The 12878-nt window shown below is 40.4% G+C and overlaps 1 protein-coding gene across 2 annotated transcripts in view; it reads right to left on the bottom strand.

Moving 5' to 3' along the window:
• The window catches only part of EFHC1 (EF-hand domain containing 1), a 73486-nt gene extending 63960 nt beyond the window's left edge, over positions 1-9526 (bottom strand). Inside the window, exons 1-2 of one of the 2 annotated variants that reach the window (XM_054490757.2) lie at positions 7201-9526; positions 3523-3744 (exon numbers count right to left, since the gene is read on the bottom strand). In XM_054490757.2, the coding sequence (XP_054346732.2) occupies positions 3523-3744; positions 7201-7263 (285 nt within the window). In that variant the 5' untranslated portion in view covers positions 7264-9526. Of the gene's footprint in view, positions 1-2308; positions 2391-3522; positions 3745-7200 lie in introns of those variants that run through there. The other variant, XM_054490759.2, reaches the window with a different exon arrangement.
• Between the last annotated feature and the right edge of the window lie 3352 nt (positions 9527-12878).

Genomic DNA, 12878 nt, shown 5'->3' with positions numbered 1-12878 from the left:
ACTAATATTTATTGAGCACTAAATATATAATAAACTATATAAGTCCTTACCTTCATAAAGTATACACTCAGGTGGGACAGATAAACACTAAACAAATCAGCAACACAAATTATAATATAGTGCTGCGAAGGGAAAAAAAAGAGAGGGAAGTGATATAGAAAAATGAGGAGGAACTGCCATAGTAGAGTGGCCAGGAAAAGCCTCACTGAAAGGAAAGATGGAGTCAGCCACTTAAGGATGGTGGGGAAGCTATTTCAGATAGGAGAAACGCCATGTACAAAAAGGCCCTGAATTGGAATTTTCAAATGCTGCCATTTCAAGGAAATCAGTAAAAATAAATCCAATGTATTGAAACATGATAGGTGAGAAAAAGGACCCAAGATGAGGCTGGGGAGAGAGCAGGGAGGGCCAGCTCCAGTAGGGCTGTGAGGAACCTGTAGAGTTGGATCTTTATAGATGATAGGGAAGCCATGGAAGTGTTTCAGTCAGTATGTGACATAATCTGATTTTCAAAAAATAAGCCTGGCTGCTCTGTGGAAAATAAATTTATGGTAATAGTGATGATGAAAATAAGTAAATGAATTAGTTACATATTTTAGAAGCAGAAACAATAGAACTTGCTAATAGATTAGATGTGGATTGTGAGGGGAAAGAAGAATGAAAGATGACTTTCAAGTCACAGTGAGGTGAATGGTGGTACATGTTTACTGTATTGGTGAAGAAAGCCTGATGGCATTTTCCCAGAAAAATGACATAATCAGAGCTGAACTCTAGAGAATAAACAAGGCAGCATACCTGTTATAAGGACTAGGAATGAGACTAAAACAACAGTTAGGTAGTCATTTGGCTTGTTTGAACTACGATAGTGGCAGAGGAAATGAAAGTGAGAGATATTTGACTTGGCAACTCATTAAGTGCGGAGGATAAAGGAGAGAAAAAGCCAAAGATGGCTCAGGTTTCAAGCTTGGATTACCTAGTGGAACCACACAGGGAAAGCAGATCTATGGGAAAAGGTGAGGGATAGAGATAGGTTAGAGACATACAGAACTTGAGGTACCAACAGTTCATCCAGGTGAAGATATCCCATGGGCCAGGGGGATACAGATCTGGCGTCTCAATGATGTCAGAGTTGGAACTAAATAGTGACATTGTCTGCAGTGAGGTGACAGTTGAAATCACGAAAGTGGGTGAGAGCTCAAGAAAATTATATAAAGAATGAGACAGAACCTTGAAAATACTTGTAAGTTAAGAATTGAAAAAAGGAAGGGAGGCTCAAGAATAAGCAACCACATAGAAAAAAGGAGGAAAATGAGAGTCATGGAGGCAAAAGAAGAGCGTGGTTTCAAGAAGGGAGGAATGGTCAACAGTGTCAGATGGCACAAACAGGCCAAAGACAATGCTGGCAAAGTAAACCTCTCTAGATCTGGTAAAAGGACAGCACTGGCTAACCTAGGAGAAAGTATTTTGGGGCTGTGGGTAGGGAGAAGTCAGATTGTAAGTGATTTGACAGTCAAGTGAGAAACAAAGTTCTCTTGCTTAAAGGAGTCACAAGGTATTATAGAAAGAGGACAGGATGATATGACTCTAGCTAGAGAAGCAGTCACTAGAGTGTCTGAAATAGAAATAATATGAAACTTGAAGATGAAAAAGATGAAAGAAGAACATCAGAAATAAAGAGCTGGACGTCAGTCTGGGAAACAGAATATAGTGGGTGATGCTGGAATTATATGGGAGCAAGGGGAAAAGATGAGGGCATTTGGAATAGATGTCCTTGTCTTTATTACCTAAGTGAGAAATGAAGTTATATTCTGTCTATGAGGAACAGTCCTAAGAATTTCCAAAATGTAGATAAATATGTTGGCTATTATGTGGACCTCCGGGTATTAGAGGTCCTTCATTTAAAATTAGAACCTTCATTTAATTCAGGGAAACCATAATTCCCTTATTATAAACAAACAAACTTAGTTTCAAAGTCATGCATTTAGCTTCTCTCTACCCCATTATCTATGCTAAGGCTCATTTATCTAGAAATTGTGATGATCCAAGTAAAATGAATTGGAAAATAAAAATAATATTTTTATGTGCACTATCCTTAAAGAAATGAATCATGATATTAAATAAGTACAAATTAAGTAACAACAATTAGTGTAAAATAACATAGAAGAACAAAAAATAGGAAGCCTATTTCCTACTCAAGCACAATTTCTCCTCTGAATTTTACTAATACTTTCTTACGACATATATCACTTTATCACCTTCTACTTTGTAACAGTTACTTACTATTCTTTTCAGTAAAAATTAAACATACCAGGATTCATATCTTGGTAATTATTTAGTGCCTATCCCACTTCTCTCTTGTATTTTCAGCCCTCTCCTTTCTCTGCTGATTTTGCAGTGCCTGTCAAAGCCACAAATAAACAAAAGAAACAGGCAAAAGGAAAAGATATATCCAATTATATAAATCATACTGTTTAGTGGATGTTTAGGTTCGGCCTATGAATGCATATGTGAATGTGTCCCTATAAATGAGTTAAGTGGGGAAGAGGAAATAATACGGATTCTAGTTGAGAGACTAAAATTGTTTAAAAATAAGTGATTATCAATGTAAATGGCATAGCTCCTCCCCAGCCTCTAGCTTACAACAGGTACTCAATAAAAGTTGGCTGGCTGGATGAAAATGTTATAGACATTTAACAGGAATAATAAAATAAAAATTAAGACAAGAAAAGAAACAGACTAAGAGTAAATTAAGAAAGCTAACTTATCAAAACTGATCAGTACTTCTCAGAACCAGTTACATATAAAGCTCATCTGGAAATTAGAATTGATGAGGGTTGGAATAACATAATTTTCTTAAAAATCTCGCCAGTGATTCTGCTACATGGTCAGGGCTAGGGCTACTTCACTTTAGTGAAAAGAGGAGGCTCATTGACAAGGAAAAACAAGAATGATGTGGTAATGTCAACAGATGGAAATGAGGAAACTCACATTGCAAAAACATAAAAATAAATGAGAAACAAACAAAAATGTTATACCACCCATTGGTTATGTAATATCAAACATTAAATGTTCCCTGAAAAACAAAAACTTATGGAGACTGCCTGCAGAAAACTGACAATAGATGGAGTCATTGTTTTCATAATGATATTCTGCATCTCATGAAGATTAGATATGTCACGATTACAGAATACAGTACCTTTAAAAAGTGGAAAACACATGGCCGATAAACATAGAATATAAATTCAAGAATTCAGAATTATAGCCAACTTTTCTTTAACTGCATTTGGAAAATAGTCTGGTGAAGTCTACAGGGAATTACTTTACTCCCTGTAATCAGCTTCCTGACTAAAGAAAGCCTCTTTTTAGCCTGAGTTCAGCTGTCCATGACTAAGGGTTAAGGCATCTGAACAATTTTCTCCTCAGAGCACTTTGGAAATTCTGTGGTTTACTGTTTTAAGTTTTCTGCAAGCAGTTGGCTCTCAGACCCTAATTCAAGGGGTACCCTAAAATTCCAGATGATACCTTTTTGTCAAAGGCCACATGCGCAGGAATAAAATCCGCAGGTGGGGCTTGTTTAGGTTGGCCATAAGTTAAGACTGGTGCCTTATTGGCCAACTCATCCAGCTCAGCCTGGGACAGCTGGTTGAACTGGAGCCGGTCTCCGCCTATCCCAACTGTTGGACGTCGAACAATTGCATAGCCATTCCTGTAGCCCAGCGTCTGGCTTCTATGGAAGGCTGTTTTCTGAAGAAGAAAAGAATGTGTCATTAATAACATTAGACAAATATTTGTTAGGTAAAAAAAAAACTAACTTTTAAAAATATAACTTAAATCTTTGCTTATAAGCATCACAAAACTTACATCAAGAAGCTTACCAACATTAAGGCTGGGCATGGTGGCTCATGCCTATAATCCCAGAACTCTGGGAGGCTGAAGAGGCAGAATCACTTCAGCTCAGGAGTTCGAGACCAGCCTGGGCAACAAGATCCTGTCTCTACAAAAACTAAAAAAAAAAAAAAAAAATTAGCTGGGTGTGGTGGCTTGTGCCTATTATAGTCCCAGCTACTTGGGAGGCTGAGGTGGAAGGATCACCTGAGCCTGGGAGGTCCAAGCTGCAATAAGCTATGATTGAACCACTGCACTCCAGCCTGGGCAACAGTGAGACTCTGTCTCAAAACAAAACAAAACAAAATAAAAGCTTACCTACATTAAAAGATTCTGTATTTTAAGTTAAAACACTTGAACAAGAACAAGGAGCGAAGTAGCCACCCGAGCTTAAAGTAAAATTTAAAGCTGTGCTCTGTAATGCCCAATTTAACTACCAATTCACCTTGCATGAGAGATTAAAAGAGTATCTCATCTATACTCTTAAGTTTTTCACTAGTCTTCTCATGTTTTTCATCTGATATCTGGTGGCCATAAAAACTGCAGAACCTAGAAGATATGGTTCTGTGAATTTTATTTTTACATGCAATGAATTTATTTTTACCTGTCCCTCTTGTCACAATGACAGTGATACATTCTTACAACTCTTTGGAAAGCAACTGGATGGTATATATTTAAAGTCTTGAACTCAATAATTCTACCCCGACCATTTATTTACGAATATGATCCAGAATTATGAAAAGTAACTATATGCCTGAAGCTGCCCATTACAATGGTAAATGTTGAAGACAATCTAAAAGACAATCACATGAAGACATGAGTAAATGATCGAAAACTCACTCAATGGATTATGGTGCTGTCATTAAAATATTGATTTTAAAGATCATGTGGCAACCTGGTGAAAATATTTATGATTTAATAAGCCTGAAAAAGCAACATATAAAATTATATGTGTACTGCAATTATAAGCATGGAAATATGTGCATGAAGAGACTGGTTTGGTCCTCTGTATTATACATTTCTAAATTATGTTGATTTTTTACAATGAACACATTTTTATTTAAAAGATTAAATAAAAAAGAGTAGAAAGGCAAATTAGAGGTTATGTTAATGGTTTCCTTTTTCTGTTGTGAGGATATTTTCAAAATTATATACATATAATATTCAAATATATAGATACAATTTAGGATTAATCATAAAAAATATTTTTATGAAAAAAACTTTCTACATCCTAATTGCTTTAGAGCCCAGCCTACCATCTTTCAAGATCTGTACTAACATGAAAGGTACAACAGAATAAACTTCTTTTGCTAAAAGGGTTACAAACTGTGGACATTTGTTTTTAAAGGTCATGTATTCAGAGTCACAAGTCAGTTGACAGGGACTGCTCCAGGTATATAGTAAACATGACATAGAACAAAATGCGCTGAGTTGAGATCCTCATTAGGTAATTTATGGAACTTCAAGCTCTTCTTCCACCACCAAAGACAGAAGCAACATCAGTGACTTCAGTTTATTTCTTTGTTTTAGACAAATGTCTCTACCATCATTCAGCCATAACTCACAGACACCCCAGGCAAGGCAATCTTGGCCCTTTCCACCCCTCTTGTCCATTATGGTTCACCTTCTGTGTGTCTTTTTTAAAAATCATTTTCCCACTCCCCTTTAAAAATTTTTTAACTTATCTGCATGTCTTTAGAATTACATTAATACATATTCAGTCCTTCACTGCTGAAGGTATACGGACGATGCTTTTCAAATTTCAAATAGGGAAAATTGGTTGACACTTGGCCAGTGTATTTAAAATCTGAAATATGTCCAATGCACAGTTCATTTTACTTGTAATACAGCAATATGTTTTTAGAGCTTTGCACTTCCATCCACACCTCTGTAATTCCCTGTATCAACTCAGCCCTGTCTACACTTACCAACACCAAAAGCTTAAGCTCATCCTGTATAGGGCAGGCAAATGCCTACAACATTTTCTAAATTACATAAAACTGAAAAGTCCACTGAAACTAAAAATCTATGATGTTGTGTCTTAATGCAGGGATAATTACAGAGATTGAGAATACAAATTCTCTCACCAAACTTTCAATTTCATTCTAAATTTATTCTTCCAAAGAAAATAAATTGACAAAATATTTTATCTTAACTTTGTGAAGCTGGAGAGGAAGGCAAGAGTTTAAAGTATTAAACTATATAAACATAAACTACTGTTAGCTCATCTGTGATGATCAGTCTACTGAATCTCATTATTGATTTTTCAGCACATACATTTCAGTAGCCCTGTTAGAATTAAAACAAATACAAATAATTTTAAGAGCTAAACTGTGGCAAGAGTTTAAAAAAAAAGAAGAATCCAAGCTGCTGCTGCTTTTTAAAAAATTTTGTCTAGAAAATGCAACTAAAAACACAAGGTTGGGGGAAGGAGCAAAACAAAATCTAAACAGGAATCTTTTTACAAAAACGTTAGAATAAAAAGAATAGGGCCGGGGAAGAATAAACAGCAACTAATCAATTCTTGAGGGAACTGGAAAGGAATATCTCTTACAAAGTAGGGAAAGATGGTTTGGGAGGAAGGTGAGCAAGTTTTGGGGAAAACCCGCAATGGAGAAAGAAAAGAATGGGGAGAGGATGGGACTAAATTGTGGAAAATGTAGAAGATGGAGAGAAAATAATGGGGTTGGATGCAAGCATAAAGAAGAAAGGAAAAAGACCTGGTGGAAAGAAGAGGAGCGGAATCGATATACATACAAAACAGGAAATGGAGCTGGGAGTGGGAGAAACTACCGGGTACAGGATTCAGAAGAGGAAGCAGGTGGGGCGGAATGACGGACCTGTGGGAATGAGGATGAAGGTGCATAGTGGTGGGGGGTTTTAAGGGTGGCGATGGACGGAGACAGGTTATGATGTGAGAGAATGGGCTAGGGAGAGGGCCCAGAGATGGGTTGGGAGTAGGGTGGGGGAAATAGTGATCTAAAGGGACAAGAGGCAGGGGCTTGGAGGAGCAGGGCCATAAGAAAGAACGCGGCTAACGGGATGAGAATGAAGGCGCCAACACACTGCCAAGATGGAGTGGGAAAAAACTAGAGAGGGATGAGGCGGAGGGCAAAGGATCGGAGAGAGAGGATGAGGCTGGTTAGGGAAGAACGGCAGAAGTTCGGCCCAGAATAAAGAACAGGGTCAGGACAGAAGACGTGTTTGGAGAGAAGACAGACTTGAGTGGAGGGGAATGGAGGTGCACTGAGCGGGGAAACCTCCTGAGCTGCTGGAAGGTGGGGACAGGTGGGAGTCTGGCAGATAACTTCTCACCGTAGAGTCCTTAAAGGACGTGCCCGGAAGAAAGGGCAGGCCATGAACGGGATTGGACACCATTGCAGCCGGTACCACCGCCGCCACCTAGGTCCTGCTTCGTCCTCTCCGGTTGCCCAGGCGACAAGCAGCGTTCGCTGGCACCTCCAGGCTCCATGGTAACGCTAAACATCCGGCACTCCCACGAGCGGAGGGCGGGGCCAGGAGGCGCAGGCGTCACAGGAGGTTTGTGCGTGCGCCGTCCGCGGGACTCCGCGTTCTCGCGGTAAGGGGGCCGCGGCCTTGGAGCGCGACTAGTGGGCGTGGTTGTGTCGGCCCCTCCCCTTCCGCTTCGCCCCGCCCAGCTCCCTGAGGATGAGACGTCGGAGCTGTTGGGTGGCGCGGGGAAAGGCGGGTGTAGTGAGGCGGTAGTTCTCGCTGTGAGATCCGGGGTCCGAGCAGGCCCTTAGATGAGTTGCAGAGAGGGACGTTCCTTCTCTCCTTCCTGGCGGACCTCACTGCGCCCCGCCAACGCTGTGAGCTCAGGCACTCTTCTCCCCGCTCTGCCCCATTTCACACAGAAGTGTAAATGGTCGGTCCGGTTGGCAGTGCTACTAAACTAGACCCATGCTTCTTGTAGGCAGGGGCCGAGGATTACCCATGATTGTGTTTCTGTTGCTCAGGGATGGTCAATGAACTAATGCAATCATCTCATCCTTAATTCTCCCACTGCCACATTGTATTTTTCCCCTTTTAACTCTTTTTTAAAATTAATCTTTCTTTCTTTCTCTCTTTTTTTCTTTCTTTTCTTTCTGTTTCCTTCCTTCCTTCCTTCTGTCCCTCCTTCCCTCTTTCCTTCCTTCCCCACTTCCCTCCTTCCGTAGAGATGGTGTCCCACTATATTGCCCAAGCTGGTCTCAAATTCCTGGGGTCAAACGATCCGCCCACCTCGCCTCCCAAAGTGCTGGGATTACAGGCGTGAGCCACCGCGCCCAGCTCTCTTTATTCTACCATCAGTTCCTTCGGTTAAACACCTTCGTTCTTGTAGGTAAAGCCTTGAATATGTGCTGCAGGGCAGGGTGCACTCTGACAGGTACTTCATTTTTGTTGACTGAACAGCTGGAGGTTGAAAGATGGTCACCTCAATCCCTCGTTTGTACCTGCAGCTGCAATGAAAAGATCAGTACCACTAGGAGAAACACAGCTCCTTCAAAGAGAAAGACTAAGTCTTGGGAAAGAAGCAGATAAGTCAGATGAAATATTGTCAGCATCATAGGTATAGCCTTTGATGCTTTTTACAAAACTTGCTTGAATTGTTTTTTCTTAAAAGAAACGTAATCCTATTCCTGAAACATTTTTGGGGGGGCGGGGAAGAAAGCTATCCATCATTGCTGAGGAGCTTAAAAATAAAAAGTAATCAAACCCCAGGTGCCGAGAGATTTGGATTCATTAGGTCTGACGTGGAGGCCAGGAATCTGATTTTTGTAACAGGCGTTTGTGACAAGCCAGTTTAGGAAGATGATAGAGTAATAAGCCAGACACAGAAAGTATATCTCAGTGTCACAGGTAGTTTACTGCCAATACAGACAGCAGCTTTACTTTTATTGCTGCTTGTCAAAGCAAATCCCCCTGTTGGGTTTCACTAATTTGTGTGATGCTCAGGAGGCCCAGGACATGAATGCATTAAATGGCACCTGAGGCAGTTATTGATGCCTGCTTACCATACCCTGCCCAGAGAGTTTCTTTTCTAACTCTTCTCCCCTTACTACGTCTGTTTCCTGTTCTTGTCCTTTTTTTAAACCTTTTTTTCTTTTTCTGCAAGTACATTACCTTAATGCAGCAGTTTAATACATTTTTTAAAAACTTCAATGAAGTTTTTTTGCCTTTGGTGCTTTTTACAAAACTTGCTTAAATTATCTTTTTAAAAAGAAATGTAATCATATTCCTAAAACATTGATTAGCATTGTAGAAGTTACTGAAAACTTTTAAAGTACCTGTCCATTGTATTATACCTTACACGCCAACCAAGAATGGATGCCAGTCACTGGAGGAATATGTCAAGATGGCAAGTTTGCTGTGTGCGGTGGCTCACGCCTGTAATCTCAGCATTTTGGGAGGCCGAGGCAGGTGGATCACCTGAGGTCAGAGGTTTGAGACCAGCCTGGACAACATAGTGAAACCCCACCTCTACTAAAAATACAAAATTAGCTGGGCGTGGGGGCACATGCCTGTAATCCCAGCTACTTGGGAGGCGGAGGCACGAGAATCGCTTGACCCCGGGAGGCAGAGGTTGCAGTGAGCCGAGATCGCGCCATTGCACTCCAGCCTGGGCAAAAGAGCAAAACTCTGTTTCAAAAAAAGAAAAAACAAAAAAGATGGCAAGTTTAACCTTTCAAAGATAAGGCACCTCTCCCACTTCTCTCCACCTCATTGACGCTGACTACCCAGAATCACTGGTTACTGTAATTTTTGCTGACTCTTCATGATAACCTTTAAACAGTTAGAAGTTCCATGATCCCTCCCTACCCACTCTCTTATTAAAATTAAATTTCATGGCATTAGGACACACTTTGAAGAGCCCTTCTTGACTAAGTGCATGGTTGCACTTGGATCTATATTCCTGGGTTGGGTAGGGAAGGAGCGTGTGGAGCTGGAAAGGCTGAGTCATGCCTAAGCCTATTGTCCATTATCGCATCTGTTTCTATTTGAGGAGTGCCCTCTGCTCACGCCTTTCTCTCCAGAAAAGCACACCAGTTAAATGGCTAAGGGGTGTGTTTTAACTACTTTCGGACCCCAGAAATGCATGAAGACAACTTCTGTTGGTCTGTGGCCTCCTAAAAATGCTATCATCTCTGAGGAGGGGAAGTCAGACGTACTGCCTCAGTGTTAAAAGGCACAGGGACAAATCTGTAAAGAAGTGGGGCGGGAGGAAAGGCAGGGCTTCAGAAAGGTACCTGGATCCTCAGAAGGTCTGCTATGATTAAGAGTTTGTATCCCAGTCGGGTGCAGTGGCTCATGCCTGTAACCCCAGCACTTTGGGAGGCCGAGGTGGGCAAATCACTTGAGGTCAGGATTTTGAGACCAGCCTGGTGAAACCTCGTCTCTACTAAAAATACAAAAATTAGCTGGACGTGGTGGCACATGCCTGTAGTCCCAGCTACTCAGGAGGCTGAGGCAGGAGAATCGCTTGAGCCGGGGAGGCAGAGGTTGCAGTGAACAGAGATCATGCCACTGCACTCCAGTCTACATGACCACTTAGCATGCATTGCACTTCAGTTTGTACCCACCATTTCCCACTTAGTGGAATATATAAAAGAGGGCAGGAAACTGACCATTCCTGGCAGCTAAAGTAGGAAATGCCGTGATTGAAAGGCCATTGCATAAAGCCTGACTCAGAAGACCACAGAAATATTGCATGATTTTAGCAGGTGTTCCAAAACTTGGGGAATGGAAAAAAATTGAAAGGTCAGACTGCCAGGAGCCAAGCCTGAAAGAGGGCCTTGTGGGCTGGGTAATGTTTTCCAGGCAATCCTGATGGGACAGGCCATAAGCAGTCAGCTAAAATAAACCTCTCCTCTTTCAGCATTTTGCCCAGAGCTGGCTTTACCCAGAATTTGTTTTCAAAACTGAGACATTCTCATTCTATAATACCTAAATTCACAGGACAAAAAATACCAGAGGGGTGTGTGTGCATGTGTCCTGGATTATTTCTGCAGTGATTTGGTGTTCTGCTTCCCTCTGCTGGATAAAAATGGTACAGCAAAATTTCTGGAAAAGAAAACAACCAATTACATACTGGCAGGTTTTGCAGGTACTTGGGGGTGTGGTGAGCATGTGAATATGGCCAGGGAGTGTCCCTCAGTCAGAGTGCTCTTTAGCATTCCTTTCCATCACTCCATGGCCTCTGAAATATTTTATATAAAAAGAGGGCCCAGTCATCCACTTCGATCTTTGCAAAGTATGGGAAAAGGAGAAACATCCAGTAATTAGATTTAGGATCCACAGGAGATCTTCATTTGACACAAAAATTACATCGTTTGGGTCTAGACTATTTTAGTCTTGGTGTGGGCTCCTGCCTGGGGTTTGGAAAAACCTGTATTTCTGCTGCTTTTTCCTCCAAAAAGTCAAACCTATTCAATAGCTTTAGCTGATTCCGTTGAAATTCTCTTTCCTTGTCAAAGCTGATCAAACATACTTCACAGGATATAAGCGTCATAAGAAGAGGATCTTCGTTTTTTCATTGCCATTTTCCTAACTCTCATCACAGTGCCTAGCACTACATAGATGCCCATTAAATAGTTGTAAAATGACTGACCTACTACAGTTAATGAATGAATGACTCAGAGGTCACCTGGGAAAGTATTTTTCAAACTGCTGCAGATTTCCTTTAGCAGTTCTTGAAATCAGCTTAATAGGTTGTGACCACAACGAGAATTATTTTTTAAAAAGAATAGAATAGAAATTATCTGGATGCATTCCATTTTGTTTGTAATAATAATTCAGTGAAAGTTTTTTCAAGATATATACATACATATACATTCATAGTGAGAGTATATCGTGATCACAGTCAAAATGTTTGAAAAGTAATTGACACAGTCCAGTTAGCTCATTTTACTAATGAGAAATCTCCAGACCAAAAGAGATCAAGGAACTATCAATTAATGACTGGTTCCCAATTGAGTATTTCTTACACTCCACCTCAATCCTCTGACATCTAGGAAAGACAGTCCTCATTTAGCTCAGGACAGATCACTGATCTTGGCATCCTGCTTGTAAGACATCTCTGGCATAATAAAGCTCTCAATAGTACGGAGAAAGAGAAGTGTGAGAATGTTGTGGTAGTAACATTGACTAGAGTTTTAGATTCCAAATGTAGACAAGAAGTGAATTCATTAATTCAGGTAAATGGCAACTTTGAAACAATGGGGAAATTGACAGCTTCTACTGAGCATCTCAAACCACTTTCCTTGTCCCCTTTCACATATGCAGCATGAAACAGAAAGTGGAACAGGTTAGGTCCTGAGAGCCACATTCCTGTCCTGTTAAGAATATTTGTGTGAGTTTGGACAATTTACCTACCCAAGTCTCCTGCTTTTCATCTCTAAAATGAAAAGCCAGGACCAGAGCTAATGATCATTAATTGTTTGAGGGTCATGGGATCATTTTTAAAATCTCGTAAAAGCTTTAGACTTTGGTTCCCTAAAATGCACACATGCACATGTACTTATAATTTCATGTAGTTCATGAAAGCTCCAGTGAGTCTAGAAATCACTTCATTGAGTTTTCCCCTCTCTAAAATCTATGGAATGAAAAGTCTACAATATAGTACCCCAAAGGCAGAATGATGTAGCGGTAAAGTGTGTGGACTGTAGGAAACTCTCCAGGACAAATGCTTGTTTGGCCAACAACTGAATTGGAAAGGAGTAAAAAGACTGAGGTAGAAAGGAAACCTATAAATCAAAAAGAGATTTAAGTAAAAAGTCAACCAATTGCAATGTGTGGGTCCTATTGGGATCCTGAGTTAAACTAAATACTCTGAAACAATTATGACATTTGTGAGACCATTGAGAATTCAAACACAGGATATTTGACGGTAAGGAATTGTTCTTCAGTTTTTTAGACATGATAATGATATTGTATTCTTGTGTAAAGAGTCTTCATCTTTTAAGGATACATAAAAAGCATGTATTGTAGAAAAA

Source organism: Pongo pygmaeus, chromosome 5, assembly GCF_028885625.2.
Source record: "Pongo pygmaeus isolate AG05252 chromosome 5, NHGRI_mPonPyg2-v2.0_pri, whole genome shotgun sequence".
Classification (NCBI taxonomy): Eukaryota; Metazoa; Chordata; class Mammalia; order Primates; family Hominidae; genus Pongo; species Pongo pygmaeus.
The sequence above is the reverse complement of the archived record's forward strand: the minus strand, read 5'-3'. Positions and strand labels throughout refer to the sequence as shown.